The sequence below is a fragment of the Protobothrops mucrosquamatus genome, unplaced genomic scaffold (genome assembly GCF_001527695.2).
Source record: "Protobothrops mucrosquamatus isolate PMUCROS unplaced genomic scaffold, P.Mucros_1.0 scaffold2232, whole genome shotgun sequence".
Taxonomy (NCBI): domain Eukaryota; kingdom Metazoa; phylum Chordata; class Lepidosauria; order Squamata; family Viperidae; genus Protobothrops; species Protobothrops mucrosquamatus.
This window is the reverse complement of record NW_015388322.1, coordinates 321,255-342,441: the sequence shown is the minus strand read 5'-3', so window position 1 is coordinate 342,441 and position 21,187 is coordinate 321,255. Positions and strand designations below refer to the sequence as shown.

The 21,187-nt window shown below is 42.2% G+C and overlaps 2 protein-coding genes across 2 annotated transcripts in view; one reads left to right on the top strand and one right to left on the bottom strand.

Annotated features, from left to right (window-relative positions):
- The window catches only part of PLEKHG3 (pleckstrin homology and RhoGEF domain containing G3), a 29,549-nt gene extending 18,884 nt beyond the window's left edge, over positions 1–10,665 (top strand). Inside the window, exons 15-19 of the mRNA XM_029285776.1 lie at positions 103–110; positions 398–730; positions 1,979–2,071; positions 2,669–4,094; positions 7,582–10,665. Of these exons, the coding sequence (XP_029141609.1) occupies positions 103–110; positions 398–730; positions 1,979–2,071; positions 2,669–4,094; positions 7,582–8,357 (2,636 nt within the window). The 3' untranslated portion in view covers positions 8,358–10,665. The remainder of the gene's footprint in view (positions 1–102; positions 111–397; positions 731–1,978; positions 2,072–2,668; positions 4,095–7,581) is intronic.
- Positions 10,666–13,158: 2,493 nt separating this feature from the next.
- The window catches only part of SPTB (spectrin beta, erythrocytic), a 92,030-nt gene continuing 84,001 nt past the window's right edge, over positions 13,159–21,187 (bottom strand). Inside the window, exons 33-36 of the mRNA XM_015824437.1 lie at positions 18,694–18,956; positions 16,784–16,957; positions 14,396–14,438; positions 13,159–13,329 (exon numbers count right to left, since the gene is read on the bottom strand). Of these exons, the coding sequence (XP_015679923.1) occupies positions 13,159–13,329; positions 14,396–14,438; positions 16,784–16,957; positions 18,694–18,956 (651 nt within the window). The remainder of the gene's footprint in view (positions 13,330–14,395; positions 14,439–16,783; positions 16,958–18,693; positions 18,957–21,187) is intronic.

Genomic DNA, 21,187 nt, shown 5'->3' with positions numbered 1-21,187 from the left:
AGCAGTAAGCCAGATGCATAACTGAGCCAGGAAATGAAACTTTGCCTTTTGTCCTCTAACTGCTCCTTTCTTCTCTTTTCATGTGCTGCAAATCTTCAGTAGGATTAAAGGTAAGATTCAGAATTTTTGAAAAAGTGGGAAAACAGCCCCCCTTTTAAAGGAGTTAAAAGTAATGGGTGCCTTTTGGTGAGCCCTCAGTCCCTTAAAATGTTTCTTAAAGCTTAATCCGACCTGCCAGTTGGAGGGCGCTCACCTTTGCCCTAAGGCCTAAGCCATGTTCTGTAGCTCTTGAAGACGTGGAACCATTGAGGAGAAGGGAACAGAAGTCCTGTTGTCATAGCATCCCCTTGCCAAGGCCTTTCTAAAGGACACTTTTGCTTACCCTCACTTCACATAGCATGCAGATAGTGATGGAGCCCTTCTGGAGTTTGGGGATCCCCCACAGATCCCCCACAGCTTATCCCAAGAGGAGGTTCAGCAGACCCTTCCTCAGGAATCTTCTGAAGAGCTGGCTGAAAGTGATGGCAGTGAGAAGGAGACAGGGTTCGAGGAAGAGAATGGAGCTGAAGAGGAGGAGGAAGAGGAGGAAGAAGAGGAAGAAGAAGAGGAGGAGGAGGAGGACAGGCTGGTAGGAACGGAGCAGGTGTCAGACTTTGCAAGCTCCTTGATGGCAGTCCTCCATTGCTGGCACTATCGGGCCAATACTTTGCTTTTCTCCTGGGGCAGTACGGTGAGGTGCCTGTTCAATCTCTGCTGCGTCTCCCTTCTGCATGCTGGCTTAGTGCATGGCTTAGGCTGCGCTCCCTAAAATCTTCTAATCAGTTGGAACTGGACCAGAGTTGGTATAGTCCAACTAGGGTCTAAAGGATATCTCTAAAAGGAAAGCATTGCATGTCGGACTCCTTAACGATTAAGTGGCGCTACCAACTTGGCATTTTACGCTCTCCCGTACAACCTAACTGGATCTGCGCTTGATAACAAAAGAAAATTATTGGATCATATTTGCTTTGTCTCTGTTCAAAGTCCATTTTTTACATTTTTTTTCATGTACCAGGAAAATTCTGCTGCATTAAACATTCAATAATGAGACAATGTTCATCTGTAAGTTGCCCTCTTGCCAAATCCCATTCCATGTGTGTTTGCACCCTTCCTTATTGAAGGCATATATTATAAAGCATTGATCAGCAATGCAGATTAAAAAAAAAAGATTAAACTGTACAATTGCTAAATGTTGTAGGATATAAAACTGGCTACAAGACAGAATAAAGGTTGGTCTTAATAGCTGGCTACAAACTATTTTGTGCCTGGGCAGCAGGTCAGCTGACATCCCACTGACATATGTTCTCCTACCATTTGCTTGGCTTATTGTTGTGTCCAATGGCTGGAATATTAGCCTTGGGCCTAGATCAGTGATGGCGAACCTTTTAGACATCGAGTGCCCAAACTGCAACCCAAAACCCACTTATGCAGCATCGGGTGCCGGGTGGGTGTGGCCCATTGGCTGGGTGTGGCCAATTGGGGGGAGTGTGGCCCATTGGGTGGGCGTTTCCCACGAGAAATTGAAATTGATTTGATTGATTGAACCTTTTTTTTTTTTGCACACAGCGGCGGAGGCCTAAAATGAAAAGGTTTTATAAAACCCAGCTGAAGGCCTAGGACTGGGGCAACGACGCGTGTGCCCACAGAGAGGGCTCTGAGTACCGCCTCTGGCACCCGTGCCATAGGTTCGCCACCACTGGCCTAGATAGAAATTTTTGATCATTCTTGAATGTATTTCAGTAGCTGAAGTACACTATCATTTTTTTCCCCAGTTGTATACATGGGGACATGAATAAGACTAAGTTACATCAGAATGATAATAGAGAGTGAATAGAGGTATATGACTGTTCTTGTCTGATAGTCCAGCATAAACACAATGATTCTGTTCTCAGAACCAACCATTTAGCCCTCTAACAAGATCATTGCTATTTTGGTTCAGGGCAAGGGTCACAAGACACAGGGAGGACCCAAACAAGACCACAGTTCCAGCATTAGAGAGAGGATTGTGGAGATTGTGTCATCTGTGGCAAAGGTAAGTAAATGCTTGCAGATAATGCAACTCTGATCAAAGCTCAGCCTAATAGCTATTTCTAATATTTGCATCATGTACAACACCATCTGGTCTGCAATTTGTGTTGTCCACAAGGGATGCAGCATATCAAATGATTTACATTCATATACTGTATTCAGATGAACTAAGTTATAGATAAGTAGGGCTATGGGCTTGAAAATTCTGTATCAAAATAACAACTCTGAACCTTTGAAACAGTTTCCTAATAGCTAAATACAATTCACTATACAGTCGCATAACAGATAACCATCCAAATGTCATTACAATAATTTAATTCAGGTAAGAATTGGTGAAAGATAGTTTGGTATAGTGATTAAGGCAGCAGAATAGCAACCAGAAGACTATGAGTTCTAGTCTTGCCTAAGGCACAAAGCCAGCTGTGTATCTTGGGCCAATAACACTCTCTCAGTCCTAGGAAAAAGGCAATGGCAAACCACTTAGGAAAATCTTGCCAAGAAAACTTTAGGGACTAATAGAGTCAACACTGATTTGAAGGCACAAATCATCATCATCGAGATTCCCTCTGTCTTTATCTTTATCTCTTTGATGTGTTCCCAGGTTCCATCACCTATTGAGCTTGACAAAAGGTTAGACATTCCTTCACATAGGGAAGAGTGTCTAGAAGAGAGTCCTCAGCATCCAGATCACCATGGGCTCCTGGATCGAGGTTCAGATATCCTGGAGTCTGCTGAAAATGTAGAAGAGCTGAAGCCATTGAGCAGTGAGGAGGAAGAGGAGGAAGAGGATGGTCATGCACCACCGTCCAGCAGCATCCTCCCCTTTTCCGTGCTAGATCAGGCCAGTGTCATTGCAGAGCGCTTTGCCAGCAGCCTCTCCCGTCGCAATAGCTTGGTCCACGAGGAAGGGCAGGGCTACCTCACACCAAAGTTGGCCAGCCGGAGCAACAGCGTTCTGAGCTTAGAAGGGGGCGAAAAAGCTGTGTGTTGCAACAATGGCTGCACTACTGTGGATTCCCAGAGTTGCAGCATCCCGCAAGAGCCCTCTGCTGAACCTTGCAACGGTGCTTCCAACGGTGCAGTGCGGCCTGGCCTGGTCGAGTCTGACCATTCTTCTTGTCGACGGAAGGAATCAATGCTGTCCCAGCAGGATCGGCTGCTGCTGGACAAGATCAAGAGTTACTATGATTATGCCGAGCACCAGGATGCTAACTTCAGCGTCAGGCGGAGGGAGAGCCTGTCCTTCATTCCCAAAGGGCTGGTGAGAAATTCTGTTTTTCGGATAAACAGCCTTCCCCAGCCAGAGCCTGGGCAGGAGGTGCTGAAGAGGAAGAGACCGCCCCCCTTGGACAATACTGTAGCGGGCAAGGCAGGATCCTTGATGCTTTCAAATAGGCCTGGTGTTGCCCTCCCGTCTCCCCATTTGGAGACCGCCAGTGAGGAAAATCTGATGCCTATCACTGAAGCAGAGTTCAGGTCACCTAGTGAGGTGATTAAACTCTGGGAGGAGATGGAGGAGCCAAAGAGCAAGCACTGGAACAGGAGGACGGAAGACCTTAGGGAGCGCAAAGCAAATGGGGGCCTGGGTCTGGGCCAGACCTATTTGAAAGACAGGCTTGGAAATCAGGAGAATGGCTTTGACTTTCATGAGCCACTTCTTATCCTGGAGGATGAAGATCTTGGGGACATAGTAGAGGAGGAGCCCCTGGTGCCCCCTCCTGAGAACAAGGCTCCTGTGGAGCAGACCGTGCCATCCAGATTACCCTGGAAAGCAGCACAAGAGTTAGGGAGCCGTGACCAGGATCAGAGTTTCCCTCAGATGCCCCCTCACATAATGCGGCTGGCTCATCTCACTGAGGCTGAGCTGACAGAGAAGGTGAAGAACAAAGTCTACCAGCTGGCCCGCCAGTACAGTCTTCGAATTAAGAACCGGAAACCACCCATGCGCAGGCGACTTGCGGAAGTAGAGGAGGAAATGCAGAGAAACACCTTGCTTGGCCAACAGGAAGTGGTTAAGAGAGACAAAGGTATGTATGACCAAGAAGACATTTGCTGCTATTATCTTAGTTACAGCCATACCTAGAAGCAAGGTTGCTAGGCAAACAAAGGGAGATTATTAGGAGATTATTACTATTCATCTATTCCACAGGCTTGCCTGTCCTTACATTATTAATAAAAGAAAGAAAAGACATTTTACTCAAAGAAATGCTTTGCCTCTAAAACTTGCAGGCTGATCTCTTAGTTTGTTATATTATAAATTTACTTTTATCATCTCTCTCTTTTTTTTAGTAGAATTCCAAGATGGCTCGCAGTATTGAAATCGTACAATATATAAAATTTAACATGGGGGACATTAGCACATTATAATAAGCAATTTCCCCCTTGGCAATAGTGTAGAGCTTTGTCATTGCTTTCCATTGGGATTTCTTTTTGCCCTTTCAGTCTAGCTGAGACCCCCAGGATTTCATTAATTAATCCTGATTAAATGCTAACCAAACCTAACCCGATTTAGCTTTCTGAGATCAGCCAAGCTCAGCTAGGAGTGACAGGTAGTCCTCAACGTACGGCCACAACTGAAGCCAGAATTTCCATTGCTAAATGGGGGCTTGTGAAGTGAGTTTGTGCCCAGCTCTAGTACCTTTTTTTTTTTGGGCCACGGTTGTTAAATGAATCACTGCAGTTGTTAGGCGAATTATGCAGTCATTAAATGAATTCATTTTCCTCCATTGACTTTTTGGAAGCTAGCTGGGAGGGTCATAAATGGTGATTGCATGAACCCAGGATGCTGCAACCAGCATAAATACATGCCACTTTTCCAAGTATTTAAATTTTGATTACGTGATCTTGGGGATGCCGCAAAGGTTGCAAGTGTGAGGACGGGTCATAAGTCATTTTTTCAGTGTGGTTGTGACTTTGAATGGTGGCAAAATGAAGGGTTCTAGGTCAAGGATTACATAGCCTATTTAAAAGCCAGGTCATCAGGGAAACACCTGCCCTACCTCTTTGAGAAGGGAATGAATGAGCCAAGATGCCACACTTCCACTCCTGAAAGCTCAAAAGTCTATGGCAGGGTTCTCCAACCTTTTTGGGTTGGCGGACCAGTGGGAGAGGGAGGGGCAGGCGCCTTACGCATGCATGCGCAAACATGAATGTGGCCACATGTGCGCGCCCATGTACAAAGAGACTGAGCATGTGCACCACACAAACGTGCCGCTCCCCCATGTGAGGCTCTTGCTGCAGTCCACTTGCGGCGCTGCTGCTGCCCACACAAGGTTTGTGGCAATGCCATCTGCGTGTGGTGTGGCGCCGCCCATCTGCCACTTGCAGCACTGCTGGCCTCACACAAAGTTGGTAGCTACGCCACCGCCCACATGATATTAGCAGCGCTGCCACTGCCTGCATAACACTCATGTCAGCGGTGGCACGAGGGGGAGTGAGCACACGCACACGCACTGCCCAATTATTCACGCAGCCCAGTGGCCAAGAGGCCACGGCCCGGTAGTGGGCCATGGCCCATAGGTTGGGGACCTCTGGTCTATGGTGACTGTCATTTTGTTGGCAGCAGCATGAGGAGTGAGGTCTCTGATGACGGAGCAGGGGAATAGATACATGCGGGAGAACCAGACCTTTCAAGCCATTTAGGACAAGAGTTTAAGTTTGCTTAAAATACTGGAAGCTTTAATTAATTAACTTAGTGGGCAGGGATTTGGAATGGCTCATTTAAAGTTTTGTGCACAATATATACCATCTTGAAATGAACCCAGAAAGGAATTCTAGCCAGTGGTTAAACAAAACTGCAATAAAGTGATCAGAAAAGCAAAACTCTAGAAACATCTTTAATTCCCGTTTTGTGTGCCAACTGAAGCTTCTAAATATTGCCTGTGACTCCCGCATAAGAATGTATTTCAGGTCATCCTTGACTTATGACCATTAATTAGGACCAGAATTTCCATTGCTAAGCAAGGCAGTTGTTAAGTGAGTCGTGCCCAATTTTACGACCTTTTTTTGCCACAATTGATGTGAGTCACTGCAGTTGTTAAATGAGTCTGGCTTCCTCCATTGATTTTGCCTATCAGAAGCTGGCTTGGAAGATCATAGATGATGATCACGTGATTCTGGGATGCTGCAACTATCGCAAATGCATGATAGCTGCCAAGCACCTGAACTTTGATCATGTGACCCTAGGAATGCTGCGACGGTCATAAACACAACAACTGTCCATAAGTCACTTTTTAAGTGCTGTTGTAACTTGAATGGTTGCTAAATGAAGGGTTTTAGATTAACTTACGTTTTAAGCTAAAGACTACCTGTATAACAGCATCCAATTGGAAAGAGTTTAATTCAGGATTAGACAATCTGATACCTTCTAGATGTTTTGAATCAACTTCCATGGATCCTGCAAGTCTGATTCATGGAAAGAGATATTATGAAAGCCTGAGAGTTGCTTTGGATATTGAGATGGGTGGCATAAACATTTAATAAATAAAAATAAGTATATAAATATGGGAAGTTCTCCAAATATTTATAGGCACAAGATCCTTTGCTCATGGAATAAAATATATTTGACATTGGCTAGATCTTTCTAGGAAAGAAGGAAGAACCACTTGAAATTCATGTTACACTGTTAGTCTGTTTTCAATAGCATCCAATAGGAGAATTAGAGATTGTGGAGTCCTTGGTGGTCTCTGAGCTTGGTTGCTTTCTTGCAGATGTTTCATTATCCAACTTCCAACTCCGACAGGGCAAGCTACTGTGTATAAACAAGAGCAAACCTAGTTACCTAGGTTTGTTACCTAGTTGGGTAATGAAACGTCTGCAAGAAAACAACCAAGCGCAGAGACCATCAACATCAACCATCAACCATCAATTCAAACCTGAGTTGAAAATATTCTCTTCTACTAGACCAGGGGTAGGCAACCTTGGCTCTTTTATGACTCGTGGACTTCAACTCCCAGAATTCCTGAGCCAGCTATGCTGGCTCAGGAATTCTGGGAGTTGAAGTCCACGAGTCATAAAAGAGCCAAGGTTGCCTACCCCTGTACTAGACATTTTGGTTGAATCATTCTTCATCAACAAAGTATCCGTTCTTCTTTTGTCTCCTGTTCCCTTAATTGTCATAACTGGAGTAGTATTAAGTGATCCTACTTTAGATAGAAACAGGTGTATGGTTTGTCAGATGAAACCTAATAAGATTAAGTTTCTGAGTTCCATTTAGGTTTTGAAATAGAATCAAGAGAGGTTCAAGAGTGGTAAGAAGAGAGATACTTTCTGCCTTGAATGTTTGGGATGCTATAACCAGCACATTGCCATTCTTGATATCCAAGGTTATAGAGCTGCAGGTTCTCATTTTTGACTCCTACTGTAAAAACGTGATTTGTAAGTACAGAGTTGCTACTAACTAGGCAAAAGTGTTAGGTTGTAAGAGAAAGAATGAGTTTCCCAATTCCATTGAGTGGGTTGGTTCAACAAATTCCTCTCTATTGCCTTATTCTGACTTTTTTTTTTTTTGCTTAGGCCAAAAGAAGTCTACCTTGTGTCTCCCCAACTACGAACAAATTGTGCTTCAGGAGGCTAGCTCACTGGGCCTTCTTTCCTCTTCCTCAACATGTCAGAAGTCACCTAAGCGCATCTCTTCCAGCAACAGCTCTGTCAGCCTATCTTCCTCCACCGACTCTTGCACCCTCTCTCACAGTCCCCTCAGCCCCATCATGACTGAGAAATTTGACTGGCCCGATGTGAGGGAGCTGAGGTCCAGGTATTCCTGTCAGGTGGCGACTGAGAAATGCAGACCCCCGCTAGTCAACAGAAGTTGCTCAGCACCTGAGAAAATGGTAGATGATGCTAAGATGCAGGCAGGATTCCAATGCTCAAAGGGGATTGCAAAAACAGACTTAAAAAGCCAGCAATGGGACAAACAGAGCTGCAGGAAAAAGGGCTCTCTTGATTCCATCCCCAAGGAACTTATATGTGATACTCCAAAGGAATTGTGTGTCATAGCAGAGGCATCATTGGAGAACAACCAGCATGTGATTGTCATAGAGAAGTTGCCCAAGGGGACTAATAAAGCTAAAGCCGATGAAAGAGAGCCACAGATTCACTCCTCTTCGGCCCAAGAGAAGCTTTCTCTCAAAGAGTTGATGGAGCAGTACAAGTCGTATCAAGACTCAGAAGAACATCACAGACATGAAGGTGATGTTCAAGAAGCATGGTGGGAGAAAACAGCCGGCAGCCAGAACAACCTGGTAAAAAACTTAAGAGAGAAATTTCAGACCCATAATTCTACCAGCTGAACACCTGCATCTCTTGCTCCCATGCCATTAAGTTCTCAAATCTCCATCTCTCCTTGGATTACTACTCAGAATCTTCTTTGCCTGTTCTACATCATGCTTGAAATTTCTAGGAAGTTTGCAACGGCCTCAAACTGAGGATTTTTTTTTTAAATGCTCTCTAAAATTTAAAGATCATGGATCTGACTTGCCACTGACACTGCACCGGGCAGCATTATTGAGCAGAACTCTTAATACATCTAGAAAAATCAGGGAGTTTCAAGTCAAAGCAGGGACAATACAGATCAATCATCCTTTGAACATGTACTTCCCTTCAGGAACTGGCCTATTAGGGAGGTTTTGCATTATGAAGCCAGAGCAAGATGTACGTTGCTCAGTCTCCTAGGAAAATAAGTTATTATTCTAAATTTTGTTTCTTTTTTTTTTTTTTTAAGAATGTAATTTTACTATGGCTTAGGTTGATTCCAGGCCTCCTAGCTTAGGAACATCCAACCTAATACTGTTTGTGTACATATTTGAATCTATATGCATTGTGCAATAACCACTTTTGACCAGCGGGGGAGGGATATAATTGGGGAAGATTGCAATAACTGATTTTTGTACCACATTTCCTATGCACAAAAAATGCTACAAAGCTGATTGGCAACTCTTGAAGTCAGTGATCTCTCCAAGATCAGCAGTACCAAGGAACGACCCTGGTATATTAATCCATTGGGGTTCTAAGCCATTTCAAGTCACCTCACTTCATTTTAGCCCATCTTAGTATAATTTGTCTTGCATTAAAATACCTTTTGAGCAAAGAAATCCTATGGGGTAAAAAGTTCTCTTCGTATTCCAATGTGGAGGAAATAAATGGTAACCATTCCAGGACTAAGATATTTTCTTCCTATTTCCAAGGCAGGTTGACAGTTTTCATCCTACAGATCCATATCCTCTGTCAGAACACCATATAATTTTTTTTCCTGTCATCGGAGCATTGTTGTTTGACAAGCAGTGGTTGTGAATCTCTTGCAACCTGATGACAGAAACAAGATTGGGTCTCTCTCTTGAAGCACAGAATTCTCTGCCCTTGCAAATCTAACCAGTCTTGTAGCCCTTGGAATGCTCTTCTCAGTATGGGAAGAATCTAAAGTGCAGTTAGACTACTTTGGCTAAGAGTAAATGCTTGTTTGAGAAGTAGTTGCATGTGCAATTGATGCCAACTGTAAAGCTCTGTAGCCTGAGTTGATGAGACCACCAAAGCTTCTGAAGGAGATAACATGATCCTGAGTGTGTATCACCTGTAGAAAACACCCAATGAACCTTTGCACTGGAGGCATTTCTTCATCACAGAAAGCACTGAGACATTAATGTGTACCATAAAACATCACAACTTAAATAAGGTATGTTAGTATCCTTTCCTTTGTATTTAAATTGAGATAGTGGATTATTTAAGCATACTGTTCCCATTATGGTTTAGGAAGACACATTACGCACACATACACACATACGCACACAAACTCCCCTAAAAAATCACAGAGCCAGGAAAAGCTTATTGGTTCATTTATTAGAAAAGAAAATGTTAAATTGCTTCTGAAGCACATTCTGAAGCTTTAGCTCTTTTCTCTGGACAGTGGAAGCACATTGGAAGCAGGCAGAACGTGATGCCTAGCTGTGAAAAGAGGATTAACTCCAGCCCCCAGATCCTGTAGGAGAGGCCTTGGGCTACTTCAGTAATTGGTACTCTGAAGTATATGTATTCTGGGCCCGGTCACAGGACATTCCCTTCTAACGTGCTGACTTGCATAAGTGGGATTGTGAAAAGCAGTTGAATCAAGAGGGAAGAGCCCAGACAAGATAAGGCTGCCAATCACCAGGCAGGAAATGGATCCTATGGATAACGCCAATGCTTTTGGTCTGTAATAGGTAAGAGCGTATTGCTGCGAGACACAGTCAACTCTACCCAATGCCTACAAGCTGAGAGATTTGTAATGGGTTCAAAAGCCCAGCTCATGACAGATTAAACAAACAAGATGGAAGAAAATGCACCTAAGGAATACAGCCACTTTCTATAAGCAGGTAGTGCAGTGCGGGGCAGTGGTCCTCATAAAGCAGGAATAGCCTCAAAGAGTACCTTAGTCATGTTTTTATTTCAATTATCTGAAAATGGGCAGTGCATTACAAGTTTAAACTCGGGAGTGACAGGTGAAAATGTCCTCCAAGAAAACAATGATGAGACTTCTCTCTTGCTGTACATGTCCCCACTGAGTGCTAAAATGTACAAGTGAAATGCATGTAAGCAAAATGTTCAATAAAGAACCTCTTTTGATGACTTTTGCAAAAGAATCAGTTGAGCATATGCCAATCTTAAAGTATACTTTGGAATATAAAAACAAATTTGCTGAATCCATATTACTACTTTCCTGTTGCCTGAGAATAGCTTTATACAAGGTAAAAAAAAAACCTAGTGAAATTACTACCCCATGCTTTCTTTCTTTGGCTTAACTTGATATGTGCTCTAATAAAAGTGTGCTGATTAGTATACCTTTTTTTCCCTTATAAGCATAGATTGGAAGAGCAGAGAATAACACCTTCCTGTCCCCTGATATGGATTAAGATCAAAAGGACCCTTAATCCAGAAGTGACTGGGAATAAGCAGACTTGAAGCCTACTTGGCTGAAGGGGGGTAAATCACAAATAACACTACCCAATTTAATGAGCCCATGTGCTCACAATGGCATGCTTATTTGACCTACAAACCAAACTCAGTTTGGTGTTTTATGAGGCCCTATACAATGTTAGGTAGCCTTCATACTGTATTATGTTAGTAGCTTTCTGTGCCTCCTAAACATACACTGGGAGAAAGTTGGCAGTGATGCTTCAGAATAGTTTTGGAAGGGAAAATTCACAATGCAGACCATTATAGTACTATTTTTTAAAAATAAGTTACACTAGCATATCAAATGTAGTAGTTTGGATCTGCCCGTTGAGTTAGTACGAGTTTATTGCCTACTCATTATAATCAAGGCAATTTGGAAAAGCACAGCATTTTGAGATACAACAAAAAAGAACTGAAGAATCCAAAACCTTGGTTCTTAGGACTTATATCCACACGCACTACAATTTATATTAAGCAAAGAGATGGTTGCCCCGCATGCACTCTTTTTTAGCTGTAAAATTCGGCTTGCAGCATCCTTTCAAGTAAGAAAAACCCAGACCTTTCTGTGCATGGTGCTTATTGAATTTGCTCACTCCAGAAGCAATAATTATGAAATGTTCCTAGGTTAAGGCACTTTTAGAATGGTATAATATCATCCCGAACCAAAAATATTAAGTTTAATGAGCCCTAGGGATTGGATGTTGAAGAGAGAATTAAAGTTTGGCCGGCTTTGTAAGAACTGAAAATCCCCCATCAAGAATGGCACACTTGCCAAAAGGCCATTGTAGGAACATCAGTCCCACAGGCCTGTTAAACTCATATGCAACTGGATTTCCAAGAATGTTTTTCAGTAAGCAATTCAGCTGATACGCTCTTTGCCTTTGCGCTGAATTCGTGCTTCAGGTTGGGGGCTTGTGACACTTCATAAAGGAGGGCGAGGAGTATCTATTTTAAGGAGCCATTCACGAAAACACCACAACAGACATTGCTGCAGAAGAGAGAAGCTGAGGCAAGCGCATGCTCAGCACAACATGTTCCACAAAGGAACAACAGAAGAGCCATTTGCTTCTGGCAAGCTGAGCCAATACAGGACAGATATTTTTGGAAAGCTTGTCTGCAGGCATAGCACCTGCACTCTAGTTGCGTGGCAAAGTGTTATATACTTTGCCATAAAGAATGGGATTAATAAGAATCTCACTAAATAACATGGAGCACAAGTTGGTTGCAAGTTAGGCCCACTGAACTCTCAATTTAAATAGTGGGAGAAATGCATAAGTCATATTAGCTGGATTGTGCTCATAGTGTTGTGTAGAAAGTGAATATGATTTATTTCCTGGGTGTGTAGTTCTACAAACATCTCAATTCCAAACAATTTAGTGCATAAGTTTGAATATAGATAATCTGATTTTCTGGCTATACTCTGAACCTACTATGACTATCGGGGATTTCGCCTGCAGTTTATTGGGTGTAGACTGAACCCTTGAGTTGAAAAGATACTGTGCTTTATGACATGAACGCGTGTGACTAGATTGCAACTCTCCACAGAGAGAGGCATTTGGCCTCCAGAAACTCCATCCTGACAATCTAGCATGAATGCTACAAATAAGCCAGGGGCTGGATGAAGGCATGATCTTCTGAGGGAGAGAGATAATTATTCAACTATCGTTTCTAAATTCCATGTGATGATTCTATGCCAACCGGAGATGGGGAAATTGGCTTACAGAATCCTGAGCTTTGGTAGTGATCCGGCGATACAAAAAAAAGGGAAACTGCTTCAAGACTTGTACCCTTTTTTTCATCCTCTTTGGCCTGCTAGGACTCCGTTCCACTCCGTTTTCTCTGTAACATTCCTGAAAAGCCACACAGCATTGTTCTCTTAAACAGTATTTTTCCGGAGTGAGGTCCATTTGGTCAGCCATCCAAGAATACGCCTCTCCCAGCTCCGTTTTGGAGAACACGGCTTGTCCTGAAGCAAGGATGCTGCTTTCTTCCCTGAAACATTGGCTTTGTGCCATCTGGGGAGATGTGGTGAAAAATGAAAAGGAGGAAGTGAGATCTGTGTGGGGAACAGTGCTGGGTGGTACCAGGGGTGTCCAAGGAGACCCGTGCATGCAGTTTTTCACTATGGGCCTTAGCAGCACATAGGCATCTGACTGGAGCAAGTGGCTACTTCTTTTTGGGAAAGAAGCTGAATCTCTTCTCTTTGTCTTTCTTGGTCAGGTTCACATCTGTGGTGGTGGTGATGGGAGGCAGAGGGAGGCTCTGAGCCTTGGATTTAATGCTTTGGGAGTCAATTATTGCTGTGCTGAATCCCAGGAGCCAGGTGTGCATCTCATCCTATGGAGCAGGACAAAACGAAAACAAAAAAACAACCCAAATAAGCCAAAAGGCACGGTTACGCTTTTCAGTTGCAAGATGCTATCATCAGCGAAAATGAATTAAAAAAATGTAATTCAGAGCAAGAAATGAGTTTGTATTTAAACATGAGTCCAATAATTTCCTCACAAATATTCCAAATGTACCGTAAAGTTGTAAATATCCCCCTAAGGGGCGGGAATATGAATGAAAATTGAAGGAAATGAAGAAAAGCAATATACTAAAATTGAACAATAGCCAAGAAATTAGCTGCAATGTGAATGATTGAACTATATAATGCACAGAGCAATCCTAGGCACACTTACCTAGCAGTGAGTCCCATTGAAATCTACTTCATAAGACCTACTTTTGACTGAGTGTCTTATACAGTATATGAAATTATCTGCTTATTCAACCTGCTTTTGAATCTGAAAAGAAGAGAACCTGAAGGGAGAGATTCTTCCTGCTTTCTTTTTATTAGAAATCAAGCTCCAAAATGGAAATATAAAGATCTATTTTATGTTTTTTTTCTTCTGCTGGTGCAGGTCCATAGAATTTGCAGGTTGAAGAAGCCACCTGACATTTTTCAAGCAGAAAAATAGGCTAAACATATTTGAAATAAATGAATATACTCATTTTCTATTATCAATGCTTCAGAGCATTGATAATAGAGCGCTGCAGAGCTGCCCATATTTGGTATCATCTGTTTATTTACCAAAATACAGAAGCAATCCGGGGGAAGAAAGCAGGCACAGGATCAATAACAAAAAGAGCAACGCCACTCATTTGAGCGCCCTCTTTTCCAGAGCTGTTCCTTGATAATAAGCTCCAACCATTCAGAAGTTTCCTTTTTTTTCTTTTCAGAAGAAAGTTTAAATCTATTTTGCCTCCTTCCTGTTCAAGTAGGTATGTCTGATTGGCTTTGACACGCTCAGTATTAATTGTTTAGGCACACCAAAGCATTTGAATAGCAAAATGATAGTAATGACCCTTAATCATGCTATACAGTCCATATTTCAATATCTGAGAAAGATATTCAAACACTTACCTCATCTTTGCCATGGAAGAGCCATTCACTCCCATTGCTGAGTCTGCAAAAAAATAATAATTTGAAAATACTGCAAGATACATCTTTCTTGGGGAGAGCTCACATGATGTTTGCACTTCAATTGTACAAAACTCAGCTGGAGAATATAAATATAGAATGTTACACAGTTTAACAATCAAACATTTAAGGTCTTGGAAGATACCAAAATATCTGGTTCAGTCTCTTCAGTTTTAAAGTCAGCAGCCATCCTTTGTCTTTCCTCAAGAGACCACCTTCTTCTGGCAAAGCTGTATAGAGTGTTTCATTGACAGAATGCTGCAGAACAATCTTTCCAAAATGGCTGAGCAGAAACTCAAATAGCAAATGTGGTTCAGCATAAAGCAGACATGTCAAACACAAGGCCCGGGGGCCGGATGCGGCCCACGAAGTGGTTTCATGTGGCCCGCGAACCCATCCTGGAAACAGTGAGGAAACGGCCCCCGCTGCCTTGGCCCTGGCCCAGGCCGGCCGGGAGCCAATGTACAATTTTGTGGTGGCCATCTATGCTGAAATGCATTCAGTCTTAGCTCCACAAGGCCGTCTGGAAACAGCAAGGAACCAGCCCCTGCCATGTCAGCCCCACCCCCTGGGTGCATGCTGGGGAGGTGTCACCCTTTGTGAGGAATGAAGAAATGCACCATCACCTGGAAGTGGCCAGCAAATGGCCTTCGCCTACTTCACATATCCGGCTTGATGGGCTCCGGGGGAGGGTTTCGGCAGGTAGCGGGGCGCTCTCCTCACAGCGCCGAGAGGCTGAGCCGGGTGGTGCAAATCCAAAAGAAATGCGAGGCTGCCCAGCTTCCAGCCTGCCCAGTTTCAGCAGGCAGCGGGGTGCTCTCCTCACAGCGCCAAGAGCTGAGCTGGGTGGTGCGAATCTGATGAGAATTGCAATGCTGCCTAGCCCCCAGCCTGCCCAGTTTCAGCAGGCAGCAAGGTTCAAAGTTGGCGAGCTTCGCACCGCCCGGTTCAACCTCTTGGCGCTGTGAGGAGAGCACCCCGCTGCCTGCCGCACCCACGCCCACCCAGTAGGTCACACCCACTCCATCCACGCCCACCCAGTAGACCGCCCCCCCTGGCCACCCCCCCCCCCGAGGGCAACCGCAATGCTGATGCGGCCCTCAATGAAATTGAGTTTGACACCCCTGGCGTAAAGGGATAAAAATAAGAGGATCCAAAATGGGTAAAAATGTCCTTGTTTGTTATGAAGGCTCATGAGGGTAGAGGAAAAAAGGATCTTTGGAAGATACTGACCCCAGAGTGAAAAGGAGATATTGGGACCTTTGAGAAAGGAGTTAAAAAACAAAATTTCTATCATTAACTCCTCTTTAGGCATCTATGGAGTGACCCCTTTTGAAATATTGTATATAATTTTATATGATTCTGATCATAGCACCCCCCCCCCCAAACCAAATACCGATGAGTTGAAAAAAGTGCAGGAAGGAAATAAATATTATCAGGCTGCAACTCTGCAAGGAAAGATTATAATATTTGGGTTGGGTTTTTTTAATTAATAAAAATGGAAGCATGTTAAAGGATGAACAAGGAGATTTTTTTTTGTTCCCATAGCAACAAAAATAATCTGGTGATGCCTATGGAGGAAGATATAGGATAGTCAAGAGGAAGTTCTTGATATTCATATAAACTATTGCTGCCATATAAAGAATGACAAGTAATTTAAAGGGTTTTAAAATGAGGTTTGACATATGAGTGCAGCTTAAGGTTAAGATTATCTACAGGTATTATGTTTAGATGCTGCTTCCAGGATCGAAGGAAATGCCAGCAGAAAAATCAGCAGGAAAAATGTCATTATCCTTGTATCCATCTTCTAAATGTCCACGTGGGGAAGAAAGTCTTGGATGAGACAGAACTTTTTCCTGAAATTTCTTTTAGCACATTTGTTTTATTGCTTATGAGTACACATTCTCCAGGAATCAAGATTTGTTCAAAAGCATGCAGTGTAAATAGTATCTTCTTTCTGATAAACTTTTTTTAAAATTTGCAAGGATCAAAATGAACCTATGCTAAAAAGCTAGCATTATGCAAAATTATCTATGACACCATCCCCAATCTTTGAGTGCCCATCTCCAAAAATTGGCTGACAAAATATAACCGTTAATGTGACACAAAAATAAAATACAAGGGAAATTATATTAATTTAATTTCCCTCAATTTGATCTAAATCAGCTATTTTGGTCTGCCTTATCTACTCTTAGTCCAAGTCTTGTTTGGTTGTGGAAAGCAATCCCTTTTAAATTAAGTGTGGAAAAGGTAGTGTACCTCTGAGTTTAGCTTTATGTCAGTGCATGCTCTTACAAAACAGTGGGCATTCTCAGAGACAGCCTGCCTTACCTCAGCTTGAAGACATGTTTCTTCTTCTTGTAATCTGCAGCTACTTCACAGAGGGCATTCTTCAGTCGGAAAGGCTCCTCTCCATGGTAAGGCACACCTAAAGCCAAGCTCTTGGCATCCTTATAGAAGGTCAGCTCATTGTTCCTGAGCACGCAGTATAATGTATTCCAGGACCTAGCCCAAAGAAAGAAATAGGCCTTATTGTGGGAAAACCAGAATAAGTTAAGTTTTACAACAGAAGAAAATAAGCTTCACTACCTCCGATTGGACAGACTTCTGATGAAACATGGGGCAGGTTTGCACTACATGATTCCCATTTGTCCATATTCAGGAGTCAAATAAATAGCATTTGTTTTATTCTTTCCCAGCTGATTTCCTGAATAAGGCAGTAAGGCTGCTCTTACTGTGGATAATTCTGAGAAAACTGTTATGGGAAGTTTCCAGATTTGCTTATTTATTTTTTTAAATGCTATTAATGAAATAAAAACAGTTTATTATTAGGCCAATATTCAAGATAATTTATGCAGACTGGTCAATGAGTTTAACAAAACAGTGTGTTTGGCCTTTTGTAGATGATGGCTGAATCTGTTAGGACAGTGGTGGAGAACCTATGGCACGGGTGCCAGAGGCGGCACTCAGAGCCCTCTCTGTGGGCACACGTGCCGTTGCCCCAGCCTTGCCTCCCCCTTCCCGCGAAATGTTATTAGGGGAGCAGTGATGCAAGATCTCTATGAAAAAACCTCTATGCCAGCTTTACCCAACAATCCTCTGGATTTTTTGCAGACAGTATGACAATTACATTGATGCAAAAATACAAATTCTGGTGCTGATATATAGTGTGAGAGTAAAAAAATCTATTTTTAAAATGCTATATTTATGGAAAGAAAACACATTTGTATATACAGTATTTAAGTTTGAGTAAAGGAGGATAAATATATTTAATTAAACATTCTATATCTCAGCTGAAAAATAAACCTTGGCAGAAGAGATTTTAAAACATACTGTAGCAGAAGAAAAACAAAGACCATGACAGAACAATAGAAAGATTCCGTGGTATAAATTGCCCCATTTTTAGATGTTTAGGAAGATCAATACTGTAATATCAATAACCTTTGTGAGACAGTTAATGAGGTTGGTGAAGTTGAATCTAGGCAGTCATATACGGTAGTTAAGTACTTTGGCTTTCAGAATATTTTGATTAGGTTAATATGCTTAGCAGGTTTTAATTTTTTTAAAAAAAATTACAGCCCGATCTTTACTTTCTAATGACAGCAAACATGCAGTGGCATTTTCTGATCCTTCACTGTCATCTCTCAATTACAATACAGCAATATTTTCACTTGGTAAGTCTAGATGTTTGCATGGGTTTAGGAGAATGGGAGCTACCTCATTTTTTGAAATTGCTTCCCGAAGCAAAGCTGCCAATATCTTGCCTTTCTGGTTGGCAACTGTGACTAGAGGAATCATCGCATCACTAAACTGCTTCAGTGCAACTGCCTTTATCCACAAACTCATACTGAGAAAAATCTCATCCATATCATACTCTTCACTACATTTTTTAAATGCAATCAGGAAACAAATGTTTCTCTTCTTAAACAGCTATTGGTTCTCCTACTGACACAGATAAAGCTTCTGAGATATACTCCCATCTGCAGGCTTAATGATATTGGTGCTATCACACACACACACACACACGTATGTATGTATGTAATGTGTGTATATATATATATATCCGTTGTCCTAAAATGCTGTGAATTCATAGGAGTTAGCACTTTCTGCAGAAAGCAGCAGAAGATCAGAGAGAGAGGGAGAGAGAGGGAGAGAGAGAGAGAGAGGGAGTGAGTAATATGGAAATTCTTCCAACATGAGATTTGAAAACAAATCAGAAGCCAGACAATAGTTATGTGTACCTGTTGGAAGCCCTCTTGTTAGGTGCTTCTAGGTCATGCTTCCGCCCCAAGTAACCCTCAAGTTGCACACTATGAGATCTATCCATCTGTGCTGGGAGGGTTGCTGTCTCATCAATCTCACTCACAGGGGTCTGGACCACTTTAAAAAGAGATTCCTTGGTGGAGGTTTCTTCAGTGTCCATGTTAAGCTCTGTCTCAGGTAGTTTGTCTTCAGACAGCTCTTCTGGTGCAATGTCATGACCTGTCTCATCATCTTGCACCTGCTGTAAACATGAATATGAGAGAAAGCTTAAGTAAAACCAAGAACAATGCTGAGATTAGGGGTTAAGGATGGCCCATGCCATTCCCCTGAAGAACCTAATTCTTCACATTATCCCATATAGGTTGTTATGATTGTACACTTATCGCAGACAACAAACAATAGGTATATTTCAGAAAATTCCCTCCTTTGCCTGAACTCAATTCATATGGAATATTAGTTCAAAAATGAGAATTGTTTAGGATTGCTCTCTCCTTAGGATACTGGACTGTAATATGCTGGATTTTAAATCAGGGTAGAAGCATTTAAAACATACTCCATTCCCAAAGCATTTTTTTTCAGATATTATGAAATTATCTTGGTTCTTTCTGGCAACCCTTGAGTAGCATGAGAGGTCTTACTATATGTGAGGAGACAAGCTTGTAATTCCTCCATATAGCAACACTGTTGCTCTAAGACTGAGTCCCCATTTGCATCTTAAATATCATAGCAGAAGAAACAGGTTGCTAAGGTATTCCTATGTCCCCAGGACACGGTCTCCATATCATTCTTGTCCCTGAGTGAGAGAAGCCATCAGCAACTTCCAATAGCTGGAAGATTTATAAAATCTGATCAATCATGTAACCCCTAGGATGGGAACGGCTGGTACTTATTGGTGTCTTCAGATTGGTGCAAGCATATCTTCTCTCCTTGTGTCCACGATACAATGCTCTACTATTGTAATTTTTTGTGTTTTCCCTCTATGGAAAGAGGAAAGCATTCACAGCAGCTCCCTTAAGTCAACTTTTGGTGGGCTTCTTCATGCTTAACTCATCTGAAACAAACTCGTGCATGCTAAAGCAGGGGAACCATCTCCTGTAGACAGTGGTGGGATTCAAATATGTGAACAACGGGTTCTCTGTGTGGATGCCGCTTCTGGAAGTCCATTCTGGGCCTGGGCAACAAAAAAAATTAGCTACCGGTTCTGCCGAAGTGGTGCGAACCGGCTGAATCCCACCACTGCCTGTAGACCTTTGATGCTCATGCACCCCTACTTTGAGAGAACTGCTTCCTTTTCTATGCTCCCCTTCCCCAGTTATTTGGTGGGCTTTTCTGGAGTGTAGTTTTATGCAATGTTATAAAAAAAATGTGATTTCCCCCTCCTCTAATCAGTTAGCTATGAATTTGAGGAGGTTACAGCATCTTTACATGGATGTAGAGATCAGTTGCTTTAAAGTGTGGTAGCCTTGCAGATTAGCTTTATTAGCTGCCAAACTAGGAAGTGCCTAACAAGGTGTAGACGAGTACAGGGGGTAGTCAAAAGACACCCCCAAAACAAACGAAGACGACCTTCCCACCTCCGTATAAAAAACATGTAAACTCACAGACACACACTTTTGTTTTTCATCGAACAAATATTCTTTCTCACGGGATACATGACGATCGACTAGTCACTTACAATGTTTACCCTACGAAATAAAATTATCCTTTAATTAGTAACTAATACATTTGATACTTTTTTTAAATCTTGGACTGGCATTTTTTCCAGAGTGTACAAACATACATAGCTTATATCTATGTATATATATGTAATATGCACACCTTCAGGAAAGGGGGATTTCCAGAAGGGGTTTAATCTACAGTTGGCAACCCTAGGTTGACCAAATGAGAAAACTAGGCATTGCAAGAATCTCTTTCTGTGCTTATATTTTTCTTTTGTTTGCCTTCCCTTTTCAGAAGAAATCATCTTAAATTCGTGGTCATTTTCCTCTCAGATAAATACAGCTAATATTCTGAAAGGTAAAGTTCTATAAAATAACACTGGGCTGCTATCTCTTGCATGAAGGAAAAAAGATCCTGCACATAAAAACTGAACAAAATTTAGTTGAGAACCCTTCTAATGCTAATTCTCTACCCTGGTTACTTTGAAGATGCAATCATGTGATTGCACTACCTATACTGTAATCTGTACCACACATTTTTTCTGACTATAGGTTAATGATAGGTATCAGAAATGCAGTTCTTTTGATCCTAAATTGCACTTGTTCTAAGATCTTCTACAAGCCTATAATACCAGTGGGAATGGAACTGAACCACTTCAAACATTTGGCTTCCTAAGTGGTAATGCTGGGACAAAATAGGTACAATATCTAGCAAAAAGAGAGATAATTCTTGTTTAGAAACAAAATGGCCCAGAGTCTGCTCTACTTTCTATTGGTTAAAATGTTTTAGTGAAGACAGTGATAGGGAACATCC